We start from the raw sequence: 18720 nt of genomic DNA on the forward strand, positions 1-18720 counted from the left end.
CCACAGAATAACTAGGGTGAAATGAGATCACAAATAGGTATGGATTTATGGGGAGTGACAGGGTCAAGGGGGCTGTAAATGCCTGTGAGCACAGCAGCGCAGCGTGCCCTCATTTGTGTGATGCAGTGACAGTCATTTGGACTGGGTCCACATCTACTCCAGGAAGATGTGCTTGCTCTTGTCAGTGGGAGAGCACTTTGGGACCCTTTGGCATGACACATATTTGCTCTGTGTTTTACTTAGCTAATTGCTACGGCATGTTTTTTTAAACAATCTAAGAAAACCTAACATTAGAAGAACTATAGACAAGAAGACAGAAAGTCCAGAAGCATCCCTTGCCTGCACTTACTTCTGTCCCTTCATACAAGTGTTAAATAAAGCAATCCATAATTTGCCCAAATTCTTTGGCACACTTTTTGCTCAGTATGGTATATCCCCTAGCCCAGCTTGACAATTGTGAAGGTACACATTGTAGAGAATGAAACATTAAAGGATTAAGTTCTCCATTCAGGTAGATTAGATTCCACTCATGTGTATGTGTTTGGCCTCAAGAGACTGACCAACCTCAAGGAGCATTGCAGTTAAACACCAGTGTCTATGTACACAAACAGGTGCAGAAAGAGGGATGAGGTCACAGACATCTACATTAACACAGGTATGTTGTCCTCCATCAAGGCGTAGCAATATGCTCGAGGATGAGAAAGGAATTCATGCCCTATCTAATACCGTTCTTGAACTTTCTACATAGGAAAAGCAGCATTTTAGGTTCTATGTAAAGTGCGGTTTAGGAGGAAAAAAGTTAAGATGACACAAAATCCTCAAGTTTCAGAATAAGAAGTTTCTTTCAATGCAATATAAGTTGCCAAGATTACCAGTTTCCTATCCACAAAGTTCTTAATCTTTTTTTCCCTAGAATCTGGAGCAAAATTCCAGATTGGTTCCAGAATATCCCCAAGCTGCTCAAGAGTAATTTTCTATTCCTATTACCTTGAGCAGACTGAAAGCAATGACCAAGAGGTGAACATGAATCTCAGTACCTGAAAACAAACAAACAAAGTCTTCAAAAAGCTGTCTAAGAAACAATGTTTGAGAACCAAGATGAGATGAAATCTCATTTGGGAATTAACGGTCTGTGTTCTGTAAGGAGCCTGTGTCCTTGGCAGGGCATTTTCAGGATCTCCTTTGCAGGGAAGCAGGTTTAAAATAAATCCATTTTCCCAAAATAGTTGTGATTGAAAATGTTATTAGCCATAACAAATGTTAGTGCTGACAGGAGAATGGCCTGTTAGGGGCCTCTGGTGAAACAGTCAAGTGAAAGTCATATTTCACATTACTGCGAGCATTTTCCTGTGATTTACAGAATATTTGTGAAACATTACTTGCAAGGCATATGATTGATATTGAGAGAGCAGCTAGTGTGTAGGGGGAACCTGTATTTCACAGCCACTGTTTGCATGAAATTTACAGTCCCATAAAGTGCTCCTCTGTCCTCAACAGAGATCTAGTTAAAAGAACTTTACAGTCTGAAACATCCCAAAATTGATTCTAAATTAATGTTTCCATATTTATGTTGAAGATGCTGGTGGTGTAATGCTATCCTGTTTTTATTATAAAGCTGCAGTAAGCCCTCCACTATTCAGAAATGCCAGCACCAGCCTCTAGACGTGAGGATTTTAGGGATATATAGGGCTTGCCTATGAATCAATGGCAAAAAAAAAAAAGAAGTTGGAAACAATAACATGAGACTTCTGAGGACACAGTGGTATCAGTCCCTGGTTGCTATAATAACAGCATCTGCTGTCAGAGTAGTCTTTAAGCCGACATTACAAAGTACCCTGAAAATGTACATGAATACTTTTATGATGACTATTTTACATATGGGAACATACAGATGGATGCATATGGGAAGTTAAATGACTTGCCTGAGTCGTTTGTCACTGCTGCCATCAGCATGTAACTGGCTTCAAACTCTGCTCTCAATAGTGGTGGGCTGCCACCCCAGTCCACTGGACCTAATAACCAAAACAAGGATGGGTCAGGGTAGAGCTTTATTGCTGCCAAGACAAGGTAAGTGATTTAGCAACTGACTCTAGCAATTCATCAGTTCTTTACATCCTGAGTGCTGCTAAATCATCAGATTGAGATCAAAAGACAGTGGTGTTGCATCAGCCTCAGTCCAAGTGTGAGGTGCCAGGGACTGACAACCTTGAACTCATGGAAGGACAGAGTGACAGTGATTTGGCACTACCTTTGTATCTTGCAACACTAAGATTGTGCCCAGCCTCAAGCAAAACTTGGAGCTTGTATTTCCCTAGCAGGTTTCACCCCCTCCTGCCACACCTCAAGCCCCCCACAACCCTCCTTGTAGACAATGCACCTTCCTCAGTACACCCCAGTGCCTTCCTCCCAACCTCTATCCACGACAGTCCCACTGGCCCCTCTCTTCACTACACATCCTGCCTCCTAGCACCACCCCAAACCTAATCCCTGTGCTCCCTTCACCCCCAGCCAGGCCCTGCACTGACCCCTACATAGATCCCAGCCCCTACCTGCCCTAATCCACTGCAGCCTCAATATTCCCCACTCCAGGCCTGACCCAGCCCAACTACACCCCAAAACCACCTCAGGCCCTACAGCCCCTCACACACTCCCTGTCCCCAGGAGCTCCCCCAGACCCAAAAGCCCAGCTCAGGACCAGCAACCTCCTCAAGTCCCCACTCGCAACCTATCCCCCAGCCTCCCTGACCGTGTCCCGACCTCCAAGCCCTATAGTCCCCCTCATCCCGATCCTTCCAGGCCCTACACCCCCTAACAGCAGCTCCCTCCTCAGCCCCTCACTCCCCCTCACCTTCCCTGAGGGGGCGGATAACCGACACCTCAGTCGAGCCAATCACGACCCGCTTTGATCCCTCCTGCCCAATGAGAGAGAGAGTTTACACCACGTGGGCGGGGCTCCCACTCCGGGTGCTAAGGGCGCGTTGCTAAGGAAATGGCAGGCGGGGAGGGGACGGGACGGAGAGTGAGGCGGGGTGGGCGCTTCGCCTTCCCATTGGCTGAGGGGCGGGGCTGGAGGCGGGGCTTCCTGTGCGGGGCAACGGAAGAGCCGTTGGGGTGTGAGGTGGGAGTCTGTGGACGCGGGCGCCAGCGGGATGGAGGGCGCGGTGGTGGAGCTGGCCCCGGAGGACGACTGCGGTGCGGGGGACAGCGGGCCCGGGGGGGGCTCCGAGGGGCAAGGGGAGGTGGGGGGGGCAAAGGGACCTCAGTGACAGGAGGGCCGGGGGGACCCTTGAGGGTGGAGAGGCGGGGGTCGGGCCTGGAGGGCTCCTGAGGGTGGACGAGGGGACCGGGCCTCTGGGGTTCCTGAGGGTGGACGTTCGGATCGGGCCTGGGGGAGGTGTGGGAGCCGTGGGAACACTTATGTAGCAGGTGTCTGGTCGTTTGTGGAGGGCAGTGCAGGACACTTTCCCTCTGGAAGTGGTCTCTGATGCCTCCCCAGCTCCTAGGAGGTGTGAGGAGGGGTCTCTGCCCCCCATAGTGGTCTGCACACTGCTGGTTATTCATCAGTGGAGAGCTTTGGGAAGCTGCAGGGATTGAAACTGCTGCAAGTCCATGTAGTGAAACTGGGATGAGGCAGTGTGTGTAACCGACTGAGAAATTAAGCTAATACCCAGTTCACTATTACTTTTAGACTTTATTAAGCAAGTTGACCTAAGTTTTGATTCTGGTAGACGGGAGGACAGTCATTTGAAACATTGTGATTTGTTTCAGAAGGCAGTACTGAGAGAGGACATGCAGATAGTCAACCTGTGGTGATCCTTCTGGGTTGGGCAGGCTGCCAGGACAGATACCTGGCCAAATACAGCGCAATCTACAGCCAGAAAGTGAGTACCTGATTCCTATTTTTATGACAGTCATGCAGCTCTCTGACAAACTGCCTCGTTTTGTGCGTGTTGGTAAAATCACTCTAAAGCCTCTCGCAGTCTGAAGAGTTATGGGGAGAGAGTGGCAAGTTCTGTTGTCGTTGGAAAGTGCTTGTCTCTTGGAGCCCAGGCAGTGTTACCTAACAGTGGCTGATGTCACCTCTGTGTGCAGCTGGGACAAAATAACTGCCTCAGAGAAACTTGTGTGAATCACTGGAGTATTTTGAGGCTTTTGAAGTTATTCAGGCATGATATGAACTATGTTAGCTTTCCAAACAGGTAAACATGTGGGGAAAGATTATGGGTTTATGGCTTCCTAATCGGTCACAGCACAGACTTGGTTAGGCCAGGCTGAGGATTGACAGAGCCCATCAGCGTCTGTCATTTGTTTGGCTTTTCCTTCCTGTGAAGGTGATTCATCTAAATATTGTAATGCAAATTCATTTCACCCTGCCTGTGAAACAGTCATCCTATAATAATCATACCTGCTTATTGGGAGCTCCTTGTGTTTGAGCTAGAGAGGTCTGTCTAATTGCTGGTTCCTTAAGTTATAATATTTTCTGATACTGTATTTTACTGGAGTGACCCCAGATTGTGCATCCAGTATGTATCCAGATCTGTTTCAGCTATAGGTAGTAAAGTTTGTACATTAACAAGATTATTGTTAATGTGTAATCTAGTGCAAGAGTTATTAATTGCCTTGTTCTAGGGAAGAATTAATTGTGAAGTGAATGTTGTGACCAAGAAATGCTGCTGAGCAGATGAGGAGCATGTTACATTGCAGCATAACTTTTTAAAAAGTATTAAAAAATACTTTTCTGTCAGAAAGATGACACAAATGGGAAAGGAGAGAAAGGGGTTTCTTATCTCCCTAGCAAGGAAGTGGCTGCAGCCATGGTAGGACTGTATAGAAGACTTTGATCTAAGAACTTGATATCTCCTTCATTGTTCACTGCTTATGGAACTCTGGGCTGGAGGGCTGACTTGGTGGCTTTGGCTTGTGTGTTATGTCAGCGTGTTATGTCAGTGAGTTAAGGTGGTAAAAAAGACCTAAAGCATTTATAAATGTAATGTCATCTGCCTTATTTAGAAACTCCTCCAAGATCCTGTTTCCCAATCTACACCTAAATATAAGGCCTTAACTGTAAAGGCAGTTGGTCAGGCATTCTGAATCTCTGAACCACTGCTCTTCATTTGTGCAGCTGGAGCACTTCAGAATGTCTTATGAAAATCATGTCAGTGTTTATTGTGGGTGAGTCTTGGAGACAGCTGCAAACAAGTACTGCCCAAATACAGGAAGAAGTTCCTTCTCCTTCTTGCATTTGTTTCAATACCACGAGCTAGATGTGTACCAGAGCAGGCTCCTCTTACCCAAATGGCTGATACTTATGGTTTGTGAATCAGAGAGATGGCTTTCTCTTCTTGGGTGAAGGCTAATACTTGTAAAAGCTTGGGTGGCAATGTCCACAGTGGCTGTACCCGTTAGCACAAGATCTGAAAGGATTTAAAACATTACCAAATCCAGGCCTCTGGTACCACATAAACCTTTTTGTAATACTGTGTGCTGTTATGATTATAATCTATTCATATTGGTGCATTGCCACAGATACTGAAGACTTTCTTCTGGCTCTGTAGTTTCTGTTGGAAACCTGTCCCAAATTTCCATGTTCTTTGTGTTGATGCTTGCCTACTCCATGGAATTTGCAGCACAGCCTAAATGTGTGGGGGGTCTCTTTCTGTTCTTAGGGGTGCACTGTCATCCGCTACACGGCTCCATGGAGGATGGTATTCTTCTCTGAGACCTGTGGCATCAGGTCCCTCCAGACCCCAGCCAAGCGACTTCTGGAGCTACTTTTTGAATACAGCATTGATAACAGACCGGTTCTTTTCCATGTTTTCAGCAATGGTGGTGTCATGCTGTACCGCTACATCATGGAAATGCTCCACTCTCACAAGCAATTTAAAGACCTCAGAGTAGCAGGCACCATTTTCGATAGTGCCCCTGGCAGAAGAAACCTGAGAGGAGCCCTTCGTGCCTTTGCAACAATCCTGGTGTCCAGGAATGTGCTGCTCAAGTATTTCCTCTTATTTACTTTTGCTACCCTAGCTGCTGTGCTGCGAATCTTGCTGTACCCATTGACCCGCTTCATCCACAAGAGCCATTATGATGTCCTGCTGAAAGCACCCTCACGGTGGCCTGAGCTTTACCTCTATTCCCAAGCCGATGCCATCATCAAGGCCAGCGAAGTGAAGTCCATGGCTGATGCCCGTCAGCGCCTTGGTGTCTCTGTGAAGGCTGTGGACTTCGCATTTTCAGCTCATGTTAACCACATGCGGGCATATCCCACCTATTACAGCAGCCTCTGTACGACTTTCCTGTCTGACTGTCTTGAGGGCTCACCTCAAATAGAGCTGTAATGACCACCAGTGTTTGCCTCTGCTCAGTTTTTATGGGAAACTTCACCCCCTTTGCCTTTATGTGTTTGAAGGGAGGGAAGTTGACACTTACTAGCTGTTTGGGTTGTTTTTTTCTCTCTACCACATACAAGTTTGAAAGCCTCTGTGTTACAGCAGAAGGTAGATAAGGATTAATTTGAAGTACTGAAGGTGAAATCCTAGGATGGTTGATGTTGATGTGCTTTGATGATGACACCAGGGTGTCGCAGGCCAGAATTTCACACAGGTGGTTATTTGTTTCTTCCTGTTCTCCTGTTGTTCTCTGCTTTCCATGTTGTGTCCTTGTTCATTCATGTTTAATATGCATGTTCTGTTGCCTTGTGCTGCTTTTTACATGTCTTTTGCTGGGTTTTTTCTTCTGAGCCATTTATTTTATCTCACAGTGAGCAAACAAAAGCAGCTGTGCAGGATTTGCCTCTTCTCTTGGTACATCCCATCTCTTGCTATACTGCTTGCTGGAGATCAGGCCCAGAAACCAAGTGTAAGGCCTGGAGAAGGTGTGTGTAGGGCAGTGTGGTCATACTATCATCTGGTTCCACTAAACAGCTGAGATAGCGCATTCAAAGCTTTGATCCTTGTTGAGAGCCCAAATGTTTGTGATGACTTTTGTGTTTTCCAACTAAAACATTTAAATTAACCTTTTTGAATATGTCTTGTGTTTGTTTGTCTTCCTTCCAGTCTTTTGTGTGTTCTTCTGAATAGTTTTGCTTCCTAGAAGAGCTGCTTATTTATTATTGTGGGTCTTTGAGCAGCCTATAATGTGCATTGGGAAATGCAGGGAAACTGGCAGAGCTGCAACCCCAAAGACCACAGAAACAAAGGTGGAACTGCAGAGAAAAATGAAACTGTCTCTTGGAGCGATGATTTATGCTGGCTGTGTCTTGAGTCACTTCCAGCCCGCAAGTGACCATGACATTCAGTGTTCTTCCCCATAATGTTCTCTTCAGATGACCAGGTTTTGCTGTCTGTGCAGCATGTACTAGTTATACAAGAAATTAATTCCACTTAGTGAAAAAGTTGCTCATTGCACTGCTCTTCAGCCATGTTTGGTTTTGGGGTTTCTTGTTTCTTTGTGGGAGAAACAGGGATAAAGACAGAGAGTCTGCTAATATGTTTACTTCATGTTACAGCATTGCCAGTTAATTAACCTTGTGGTGGACAGGATTAGCCAACTTTAAATTCCCAGTCCAAGATTGCCAGGAACAGGTTGTGGAGGGCTGTGATACAGGCTTGTTTGAGCAAGGGGCTGCCCTTGTAAAGTAGGAACGTAAAAAGCACGAGGGTTTTCATGGCTGTTTGCTGCCTGTGGGCTGCTGTGCTTGTCTTGCCCACCCTTGGGGTGCTGGCATCTACAGTCATAAAGCACTTGCTGTTCTGAATTGAAATGCAGAGAGGGAGCTCTCTGTGGAAGTACACCAGGGTGGGTTGTGGTCAGCAGCCAGCACAACTGTTTTTGGCAGGCTGGTGTGGCAGCATTTGTTTAAAGCATAGAGTAACCCCATGTTGGGCATGGCTGTAAAGGATGTACTGGGGTGTGTAAGTGATGATTAAGTGAAAAGGTGTTGATAGCTTGTTTTATCTTCAGCTTGTTTTAAAGCAAGAACTGGCTCTGGGCACAGGAGTCCTTGTTGCTCAAGGCTGTCTTCTGTAGGTGTGATCCCAGTTTCAGCTGCCCCTGTGAAGATGAGCTGTGATTACCCTGGGTAAGATACAGATAGCTTCCAGCCTGCTGCTTCTCCAAACCCCCTAGAATTTGGGCCTGTAAAACCCAGGCATGGTCCCCTATACCCAGAAAGCTCATCAGAGATCTCCCAGCTTTTTAAAGCAAGTCGTTGGTTTGTGCTGGCTGTGCTGTAACTCCTGAGTTGTGCTCTGCCTGCCTTCCAGGGATCTGGGCTGTGTCTGCTAAGCATCTAGCCTGTCTGTGGCACTGGGAATACTCTTAGGGAGCAGAGGTGATAAAAGGTTATTTAAGTAGCACTTGCCCTCATGCTGGTTTCTATGGGTTCAGTATTTACAGAACAGTTAAACACTCCATAATATACACCTCTGGATTAATGCAGTTGTGCTGGGCTGGGAATCTGCTGTTCCTGTTTATTGCTGTGGGTATTTGGAACTTCTCCTGTTTAAGGATTTGGGCTGTTGCAGAGCATGGCTGTCAGGAGCTGGAGCTTAACTCTCTGTCCCTTTGCAACAAGATGGTGAGGTTCCCTCTGGGAAGAGCTTCACCAGTGTCAGCTCCACATTCCATCCCCACCTTCACCTCCCCACCATGGGATTGCTGCTTCCCTAATTCAGTACAGCTTTGCTCCAGCTCCCCACTTCCCATGGCAGCAGGCAGGGAGCAGGTGCTGTAGCTCTGCAGTTGGAGGTGCCCTGCACAGGCAGGAACTTGCTCGTGGGCATTTCCACTGCTCAAAACTGACTTGGAGTTCAGGGTTAGTCAGTGCACACACCTCTCTAAGAGCAGGGCCTTCTCCACCAAGCCAGTGATTTACAGAGGCACCATGAGCATCAATCTTCTGGGTGGGTTTCGTTTTCTGTGTTCCAGCCAGTTTTAATTATGCTTAGGAGCAGTGTGTTAAATGTACTGTCTGATACACATCACCTTCTTCTTGCCTGTACAGTATGTATGCTCACCCTCCCCTTTCTGCCCTCTTTATTTCTGTTGCTTGTTATTTAAAACAGGAGGTTAATAACTTGGAGCCCGAAGGCACACAGCCAAGAACTGATCCAAGCACTAGTGGATTTAAAAAATCCAGCTTCAAATATTTAATCCTTGCTAAACTGCCACAGTTTGGTGCAGCCTGGGTTCCTAAAGAGCTTCAGCCCGAACGCTGAAAGCCAAAGGCTGGGATATCCTCGTAAATCCAAGTAAGTATCTGAGAGGTGCTATAGGTATTTATTTCAGGTGTGGTCTTTGGGAGGAAAAATACAGCATCCCTGGGCTTGCCTTGTGGAATGGGACCAGGATATGGCACAAATGATCTCTGCTGGAGGGTGCCTGTGAAGCCAGGGTGGCCCATGGCACTGGGAGAGGCTGCGGTGGGGACAGGTGCAGAGCAGGGGCATGATCCAGCTCAGCCAGAGATCATGTTTTGGAGCAGGAGGGAGCATCCTGCAGCACAGCTAATTCAAAGCAGCCCCTTGAGCAAAGACTAACCTGTGCCTAATAAAGGTGTTGCTTTAAACCAAGTCTGCTGTGTGTGTTGCCTTGTGTGTGTTGGGGCAGCAAACTGCGACCAGGCTGAGCTCCCATCTTTGTCCATGTTGGGATGTCGCAGATATATGGGCAAAGCTCTGCCACTGATGGAGAAGTGTGAATGACCTGAATGGACCCGAGCAACCCAGCTCCATCTGCTGCTTGCCTGAAAGAGAAGCGGGGAGGCATGAGCCTGGTTTCCATCCCCTTGGAGGTGATGGGGGCCAGAGCTGGTAGAGGGTGGCCACAGCAGCCCTCAGGCTGGGGCGTTTGGTCCGGGCAGAGCAGCGTTCCACGAGGTGGCAGCAGCCGCTTTCCTCCCTGCGTGGGGAGATTCCCACCTGAGGAGATCCCAACCTGTCTGTGTGTGTGCCTGGGAGCATCTCCTGCAAGAAGGGCCCCTTGTGAGGCAAGGAAAAAGATCAGCAAGAGCAAACTCTGATGGCAAGGAGTGGAAAGGGTGAGCTAATAGAGAACAGCAACAGGCCCTGGAGCTGCAGGCCCTGGGAAGTCATACTAGATCCTGTTTCTTAGCTTCAACTCAAACTGGAATCCTGGTGTCAGGAATAGCATCACTGCTCTTCCCACGTCAGGAGGTCAGGCTGCACATTCCCTCTCCATCGCACAGAGAGGGCTAGCTATTCTTTAAAGCAAATTCATGCAATATTGTCCTTACAGACCAAGGTCCAACTTCTGGAAACCCCACAAATCGGGACTGTGGAGCTCCCTTGGGTCTCCTGTAGCCCTCAAGCCCTGGGGAGGGAGCTGAGCTTAGCGCTGCCCTCTAGAAAGGCTGGTAGGACCCCACAGCACACAGGGCTGGGGCTTGGGGGACATTTAGGAAACAGAATAGCACAAATGGGGGCCACAGGCACTATCTGACCCCCCCAATGCAGCCCCTATGCACAGCTCCTGCACCCAGCAACTCACTCTGCCTGCACAGCCCTTGAACTTGAGCACACAAGCCCTCATCTCTACATCCTCACATGGCTGGAAGCCCACCCCAGCACCACCGGCCAGAGATGGGTGGCCGGGCAGGGCTGGGGTGGGCAGCAGTGGGCACAGCATCCTTGGTCACCCTCCCAAACCCATGGGGGCTGGAACAGGGAGAGCTTGGGCAGCCCCTGCCCTCCCTGGGTGATGAATGAGCTGACAATAGGGTATTGATAAGGAATTAACCTTGAGCCCTTCTTGCTTCAATGTCAATAGAGCAGGAGCCAAGTACACACATGTGATTGGAAATCTGTGTTTGGCCTCTGCTGCCTCTGTGCCCATCGATGTGCAGAGAGACAAGGGGGGGGATGTAAACCTCCCTGCTGCCACCTCCCCAGCTGGAACCCCCACCACAGGGTCCCCCTCGGCTCCCCAGGCCTGCAGCTGCTGCTGGGTTATCCATGGACACTATGGGGCTGCAGAAGCCTCTGTGTCCCCCCACCCAGCATATGGGGGGGCTGGATATCACCACCCCCCACCCCAGTTCCCCCAAAGGGCCTGGGCCCATCTTGCTCTGGCCTCCACTCGGAGCAGTTTGTTTAATTAAGTGTTTTGCCTAATGGGATTGCCTCATTTCCATAACAAACTGGCGGGCTGTCATTAGGTGGGCTCCCTCATTCATTACCGTTAATTAGATATGGATCCCCCAGAAGGCGGCACCGGTGATGAACGAGCCCCCTGACACCCGCTATTACACATTAGCATTTTCTCAATACCTCCGATACATCACAGGCCTCCGCTTCCTAAAGATATCCTAAATAAAATATTAGCAGCCTGCTGCGGGGTGGCTGGAGGGGAGGAGGGGGGGTTCCTGCCCCTCACCCTGCCCTCAGGCCTCCCATGGGCTGAGGTGCTCTGCTTGCTCCCCGCCAGCCAAAGCAGCAGCCAAATCCACCCCTTTCCCCATCCTTCCCACTGCAGATGGGAAGAGGTCCCTGATGTCCTGCTCCAGGAGACTCCCAGCACCCCATCCCTGTGGGTTCAAAACACCCCATCGACCCATCTGCTGAATGTTTGTAAACCAAAATCATCGGCGCCAGCCCCGTCCCTGCAGCCTCCCAGTGCCTGTTGTTGGGGGTAACCCTATACTGCAGCAGTGGCCCCTAATGCAGGATGTATAGATCTGTTGGGGCTGGGCGCCTCTGGCCCCCAACTAATGCAGCTGATGAGACTTCATTACTGGGGTGTCCCCTGAGGTGTGCCCTTCACCCTGCCCTCCTGGCACTATGAGGGGGGGACACCATCCATGGTGGGGTCTGGAGGGGGTTCTGCCGCTGCATCTGTCCCTGCATCCCAAACAGGACTGGGGCTCTCCTTTGGGATATTGCCAACATCCAGGGCTTGTGTCTCCTCGGCTGCCTCTCGCCTGCAAAGGGAAACAGAAAGGCAGAAAGCGCCCAAGATTTATACTTGTTTAATTAATGTCAAATGTAGTTTACAAACGGGAGTGACAAGTACCTTTTTGTATAATATACACTGACACACAATCATCGACACACTGGAATATCGCTTTGTGCAACTGGGATTCTTTGGGCAAAGATAGGTAACTCCAATAGGTCTTCTTCTCTTTTTTAAATCATTTCAACTCATTCCAGAAGAGGGGAAGTGGTGGATGCCTGTGACCAACCTCTCTCCCCAGCCTTCCCCCTGCAGCCTCCCCTTGAAAACAGGAGATGGCTTTACAATGAAACCAAAGAAAGCAACAAAAATATAACCCCCAAAACCAAGAACCGATGACGAGTTACATGTGGCTTTACACATACGTACACAGAGCACACGGCTGGTCCATAACACCCGCCAGAAAGGCTGGCTCCCTCCCAGGGCCTATTCCCAGTGAAGGTTAGGATGGGGTATCCTGCCTCTCAAACCCACTGCACCCTCTCCAAATCCAGCACTCACAGCCCAGCCATAACCCCCCAAGCTTCCCTCCCACCTTTACAAACCCAGACCCAAGTTCTCTGCCCCTGCCCTTCCCCATCCCCAGTGCTGCTGGCTGGAGGGTTACCCACCGCTGCAGCCCCTTCTCCTCCCCTTGGGGAGGCAGGACCCTATGGGGGTGCCCTGGCTTCCTCTGGTCCCCAGGCACTCCACAGGGATGTGCCCCCGAGGAGGGGAGGCTGCAGCTCTGGTTTCAGAGGCCGCTGTGCTGCTGTGAGTGTGGACACCCGGGAGATGCATCTCAATTGGGAACTGCTGCCTTTTGCTGAGACGTTTATAAATACAGATCCTTCAATTTGGTTTGGGTGCAGTGGGATCCTTCTGGAATCACCTGGGAGATGCCAAGGGCAGCAGTTGCTCTCTGCAAAACAGCAACCAAGCTCAGGGCAGAGAAGTGGCAATGGGACTATCACTCCAGGCATCCTACCCCCCCCATCCCTTCCCTCTCTGGAAACACCCGATCAGCCCAGCAGTGCCCAGCTCCAAACCCCTCACCCACTGCTGGCTCCAGACTGTCTTAAAATGCCTCAGCCACGCTGTGCTGCCAGATGGGATCTGCTTGGAATGACTCAGTGGGAGTGCAGGAGATGAGCTTCGCCATCTCCCTCTCTTTTGGCTTTGGGGAGCTGGAACCCCATGGCTGCCCAGGGAGCTGGGGCTGGGAGCAGGCAGCACACAGGGCATGCGTTCACCTTGGGAAACGGATCAGAATCTGTTTCCTGGGTCCTGGAAATAAAAGAAAACCCAACAAAACAACAGGCCAGATGGCAGCTTTGGTTAAGGCTGAGGATAGGGGACACAGGGACAAGCATGAGGGACCGTGTGGAAGAACCTGGGGCTGCAGGGAACCTCTGGCCCCAGCTGGAAGCATCGCAGCTGGGAAGCCCTGGGGATGAGGTCGGGCTGGCTCTCACCTTAGTGGCAAAATCCCCTTTGCAAACACAGGCTGCAGGAGGAGAGACCTGTGAGAAGCCAGGGGCTGGCTCTGCAGTGCTCCCTGCCAGGGCACCGAGGGGACCGGCTGAGCCTCTCCCAGCCAAGCCACCAACAGAGCCATCACCCAGACCCCTCCATCCCTCCCTGTGCCCACTGCTTCCCAGCATCCTGCCTTGGCACTGGGAGCAGCAAAGCAAAGCCAGGCAAGGTCAGGGGAAGGGGCTACGGCCTTGGAGGAGGCACAAGGGGCTCCAGCTCCACACCATTTGCTCCTTCTCCAGCTGGGAAAGGCAAAGGGGGCTGAGCCAGATCCCCCCCCGCCCTGCCCAGTCCCCTGGCGAGGAGTTAAAAGCCGTGTCTTTCCGGGGATAACGATTCTATTATAAATAGCCCCATTAGCTACAACTAATGACAAAAATCCACCTCCTCTACTCCCCATAAGTTCTGTAAGTTATGGGCAATGCTACAGCCATTACTAAAAGCTGTTAACTTCATATCTGAATGAGGAAATATACACCACAGAACATTAAACCATTTATATTATATATATGTATATATATACTTTGTTTAAACTAATGACTTTAATGCCAAAACTTTGCTGAACCAAGAAAAATATGGGTTTAATGTTCTCTGCTCATTTTTTTTCTTCTTCTTTAAAAAAAATACAACCCAAAAAAAAAAACCAGAAAGGGAAACTTATTAGTATGTAATGTTTGAGTCTATCCCATTTATACACAACATTGTAAACATATATAATCTATATTACATGTGCTTCATTTCTGCCTGGGTGTGGGTTTTTTTTTTGTCCTTTAAACTTTTTATCACTAGAACACCACAAAAAACCAAAACGGAACCAAACCAAAACCCAAACCGAACCAAAGAAAAACAAAACCAGAACGAAACTGAACAAAGAACACAAGTTACAGGTTATTTAACATCTTCCTGGCAAGGGTCCCTTGTCCCCAGGTCTCCTGGGGGCGGAGTGGTCAACAACACAGTCCAAAGGAGGGCTCACGAGCCATCCGCGATGCAAAGCCAGCTCCAGGGGACGAGTGATGGGGAATACTGGTACTTAAAAAAGGGGGTTCACAACAAAGGGTTTGGTTTTGCCCGCTGCGGGTGCTGAAGGTCTCAACACACGGGCCCACTGCTCCTGCATCCTCGAGTCCGTGCCTGGAGTCTCTGCTTTGTTTGTAATCTTTCACCTTCTTCGAATTTTAAAACGTCTTTTTTTTGTTGCTGTCGTTCCTCTCCCCCTTGGTGTGATGGATGAGCTGAGCCGAGTGGCTGGGGCCTGCCCTCCCGCTGGGTCCTTCATAAGTAGATGCGCCGAAGGTCTCCGGGAGACGTGATGGTGTTGCACTGGGGACAGAGCTTCTTGGCACCCTGCAACCGGCAGATGAGATGGATGGTGTGAGAGAGGGGAGGAGGACAAACTGCATGACTCTGCCCTTGGCCTGGGACCTCAGGGGGAGCAGCACAGGAGCAGTGAGGCCATTCCACTTCCCCTCCAAGAGGACCATGTCCTCCCAACAGCAGGTACAAGCTGTGAGAAGAAGCCCCAATGCCTTTCTTCCCTACCTTGCAAGCCCCTCATCCCACTGAAGTCCCCAGCACAAGAGCCCTGGGAGAGGAGTCTTTGCAGATGGATCACCCTGAGCTCTGTGTCCTGCTGTGCTGTCACTGTTGGCTTCTGGGAGAGCTGCTCCTTTCTGCTTCCCTTGCTTACCTACAGCCCTCACTGAGCAAGCAGAAACCCAACCCAGATGGAAGAAGTGCATGGTGGGGATAGACCATCCCTTTCAGGGCAGCACACCAGGGGACTGCCTCAAACCCAGAGCTGCTGGCATGAAGGGAACCCCATCCTGTCCTCTCTCAGCTCACAGAGATGCTGTGGAGATGAGTGCTCTGCCAAGGTGAGCCACAACCACCAAGCTGTGATGTGAGCTGGCTGAGGAAATGGGTGGCCGACATGAACACAACATGAAATAAACCAAGGTCTGATGTGCCATCTGTCACCAACCCTGACAGCAAAAGAGTGTTAATAAGCCTCAGAATCGGGGTTAACCTAAGCCGGTCATCATTAGATTGGCAGATGTGACAGACAGTTGATGAGAAAAATGACAGAAAGATGGCTCTGCTGCAGGGCAGCCTCCCATCTACAGCACCAGCACAGAGAACTGGGATGTCCTGGCTTTCAGCACTGACCAGCATCAACACAACCTCTCTCTGCACACAACGGAGTGCAGGCTCTGTCTGAGCACCCCAAGTTTTGCTCCCTGCTATCAGACAAACCCTCCCAGCAGCTAGCACCCAGTGCTCGGTGTGACAAGCGAGCTGATGGATGCAGCGTGCTGTGAGAGAGCTTGCAGGCTCTCACTGACAGAACTGAAGCCATTCAGCTCAGTGCTGCTGCTGCTCTTCCTTAGGGTTTGTTTCAGTATCCATGGCAGTGAGTGGGCAGCTTGCAGGACACGGATGGAGTGGCAGGGAAGGACCATGCTGCTTTCGCACTGCTGCCTGCACTTGTGTACACTCTAACACCGCTGCTGACTAAGAGGCAAGCATCTATAGGAAAGGTCCTCTCTGCTCTGTGACAACACCTGCAGAGACGGGACAGGGGCTTTCTCCCCTGGAAGCTTCTTGGATTCAGGAGAATCGGGAAGGGAGAATCCCAGGAACAGAGAATTTAAACAGGTGCAAGTAATTCACAAGGATGCAGCTCCAAAGAGGTGCAAGTCATGTTTGCTCTGCACTACTGAGTACTACCAAAAAGCCCCTGCAGACCAGCCAGCCTTGAACCCTGCTCCCATTATTCCTGGTAGACATGGACTTTGCATGCTTGCTGCTCCTCAAGCTTTGGACTTCTGGCACTCAGGCTCTCATTTGAAACCCTTTGCTGCTTGAGGCTGAGCTGCTGCCCTGACACACGTTGGAACCATGGACACTTGCACCCAAGATCTAAAATAGCCATGCATAAAGTCCTGTTGAACTGGAGTTGAACTAAACATGTAACAGGCACCCAAGACACCCTTGACATCACCCTCAGGTGAATGACAGAGCACTGGCGGCCTGGATGATGCACCTCGCTGTGGTGCTGACGCCTATGGGCACATCCTTCCAGCTGTCTGGGACCTATCCCAGACTCTTAACTACTGTGTCTATTTAGATTTTCAGCATTCTGGGCAGGAAGCATCTCACTGTGCCTGCGCAATGCACTGGGCAACCCCATGCACCCGTCTTCACTGAGTGCTGGATTCTGGGAAGAGCAAGCACAAACCACAGTGGGAAAGAAAGGCTTAAAAGCCTGATGAAACTCAAGACTGACTGCACTGGACTTTAACAGAGCCTGTTTATGTAACAATCCCCTTTGCTCCTACTTAAGTCCAGAGCTTTGGATTGGAGATCCAAAGCTGCATTAGATAAGGACAAGCTCTATGACCCTCAACATCCCAGGAAAAACTTCCTGCAGCAGTTACAACAGAGAAACCTACACATCTGCCCCTTCTGCCACATTTAAAACTACTATGGGTCAGGCTACATAGCAACAGTGCCCAGGAGGGGCTCACTGATCTGGATTCAAATGTCACAAAACAGCCTGCTTCAACTGACTCCCTGCTCAGGCCTGCATTGCCATGGAGTCCTCAGAGGTGCCTGTTGCATCTGGTTGGCCTCTTCACATCATCTTTGTAACTGGAGGGTCCCAGGGGAAGTGGCAGGGAGGTGCTGAGGAATTAATTCACACCGTGTTGTCAAAGGGGCAGCAGTTGGCAGCTGCCTGTGTGAGCCCTGACAAGAAGTGTGCATGGGGACTTAAAAGGCATTCCAGATGTGACTGCTGCACACATCTGTGTTCATGTTCTCCTTCCCTAGACAGGCATAGCTTAATGGCAAGAGGCAGCAAAGCATCCAACCAAGGAGCTGGAGCCTCTCCTCTGGAAATGCACCAGGGAGAGAGGTACCTTCTGCAAGAGCAGTCTCCTGACTCATCAAATGCCTCAAAGGATGCTTGCTGCCCTCCTGTCCTCAGTGCTCCTGTGCAATGCTGAACAGCATTTCAGCAGTTATTCCCTTTTAGCTTTGCTGAAGCTGGAGATGTTTGTCTATTGGTGGGTGGGGAGTTAATTTCTTCTAAAACCAAACCTCAGTGCTGCCATCTCACTGCACCTCGTGCTCCGTTCTGGGATTTGGAGGTGGACTAAGCCAGCCACAGGTACATGTATGTGGGCTGTTGCAAGGGCAACCTCGCTAACACAGATGAGAGACCTCCTTGTGGGAAATTCTGGAAGGACAGATTCCTGGAAAGCCACTCTGCTCAGGTCTATCCGAAGGCTGTGCAGGTGCTTGCTACAAGCACAAGTCCTCCACACTCAGCCCACAGGATGGCAGAACAAGCCTGATGAAACTACTGCTGCTTTGCTCTCTTCCGTGGCAAAGCAGGATCAGGTGTGCAATTCCTTCACACCACAGGGAAGGAAAGATGGGTGGATCTGCCCTGTCAGACCCTGGGATCTCTGTCCTGGAGATTTGCTTTCTACGTCACATGCTGACAGCTATAGGGAGACCCACTCTCCCACCTAAGGCTGAGGGCTGCACATGTGCAGCCAGGGCCATGTTTTCAACCCTGCCAGAAAGCAGAACCCAGCCACGTGTAGCCTGACCCATTTTCTGCAGAAGCTTCGTGATCACAGACTGATTTAGGGCAGTGGTGGATGTTGCTTCACCTGTACGGTGGAAGAGCAGCTCTTCTTGAGCTCTGAAGCCCGGGTATATTGGAGGGAACAATGGTATCCTAGAGCTCTTCAGCAGCCTGGCCCAAATGCTGTGCAGGCTGACTGCACGTGGCATGCTGGGCTTGGGTCTCCGGGTCTCCCTAGTACTTATGCTTGGTATTAAACAGTTCTAGCAAAAATTATGACTTTGGACCCTTGGGGAAGCTTTTCTCTTTTTCCCCCCTTTTAAATAAAACTGTCATCCCCTGCACACATAAGCACGTGTGTTAAATTGAGAACTAAGTCCTGATTTCTTTTAGTCTTTTTTACATTGAAATTGCTTAGAACCTTGTTCCTTACATCTGACATTTCGGTGTAGGTGTGCAACATTTATTGGCACGAGCGTTTAAGCTCTCCTGTCTTGTAGAGAGGCACATAAGCTTGTACACACACACATGCTGGCACAGGCACAATGAAAAAGCTTTTGCTCCCCCACTGCTCACCTGCCAGCTGGGGTTACTAAACTTTTCCCTTGAAATAAAAATGCTGTGGAATAATAAGT

The 18720-nt window shown here is 49.7% G+C and overlaps 2 protein-coding genes across 7 annotated transcripts in view; one reads left to right on the forward strand and one right to left on the reverse strand.

Annotated features, from left to right (window-relative positions):
- The first annotated feature begins 3065 nt into the window (after positions 1–3065).
- TMEM53 (transmembrane protein 53) lies at positions 3066–7028 on the forward strand. Of its 3 annotated transcripts, none has more exons than XM_034064092.1 (3): positions 3066–3192; positions 3769–3881; positions 5667–7028. In XM_034064092.1, the coding sequence occupies exons 1-3, from the start codon at positions 3150–3152 to the stop codon at positions 6336–6338; spliced, it is 828 nt and encodes a 275-aa protein (XP_033919983.1). In that variant the 5' UTR covers positions 3066–3149; the 3' UTR covers positions 6339–7028. The 3 variants fall into 3 exon arrangements, with proteins under 3 accessions (XP_033919983.1, XP_012985021.1, XP_033919984.1); XM_013129567.3 differs by having other exon boundaries at positions 3095–3118; XM_034064093.1 differs by having other exon boundaries at positions 3099–3192; positions 3772–3881.
- Positions 7029–11970: 4942 nt separating this feature from the next.
- RNF220 (ring finger protein 220) overlaps positions 11971–18720 on the reverse strand; it is a 217479-nt gene continuing 210729 nt past the window's right edge. For all 4 annotated transcript variants that reach the window (XM_034064080.1, XM_034064079.1, XM_034064078.1 and 1 more), the window contains one exon: positions 11971–14832. In XM_034064080.1, the coding sequence (XP_033919971.1) occupies positions 14761–14832 (72 nt within the window). In that variant the 3' untranslated portion in view covers positions 11971–14760. The remainder of the gene's footprint in view (positions 14833–18720) is intronic.

This window comes from Melopsittacus undulatus, chromosome 6, assembly GCF_012275295.1.
Source record: "Melopsittacus undulatus isolate bMelUnd1 chromosome 6, bMelUnd1.mat.Z, whole genome shotgun sequence".
Classification (NCBI taxonomy): domain Eukaryota; kingdom Metazoa; phylum Chordata; class Aves; order Psittaciformes; family Psittaculidae; genus Melopsittacus; species Melopsittacus undulatus.

What these genes read in the sequence shown, in the direction of transcription:
- TMEM53 (XM_034064092.1), top strand. Translation starts at nt 3,150, where the DNA reads ATGGAGGGCGCGGTGGTGGAGCTGGCCCCGGAGGACGACTGCG. An exon ending in GGCCCCGGAGGACGACTGCG is followed by an intron (nt 3,193 to 3,768) that starts GTGCGGGGGACA and finishes GATTTGTTTCAG; the next exon opens with AAGGCAGTACTGAGAGAGGA. An exon ending in GCGCAATCTACAGCCAGAAA is followed by an intron (nt 3,882 to 5,666) that starts GTGAGTACCTGA and finishes TTCTGTTCTTAG; the next exon opens with GGGTGCACTGTCATCCGCTA.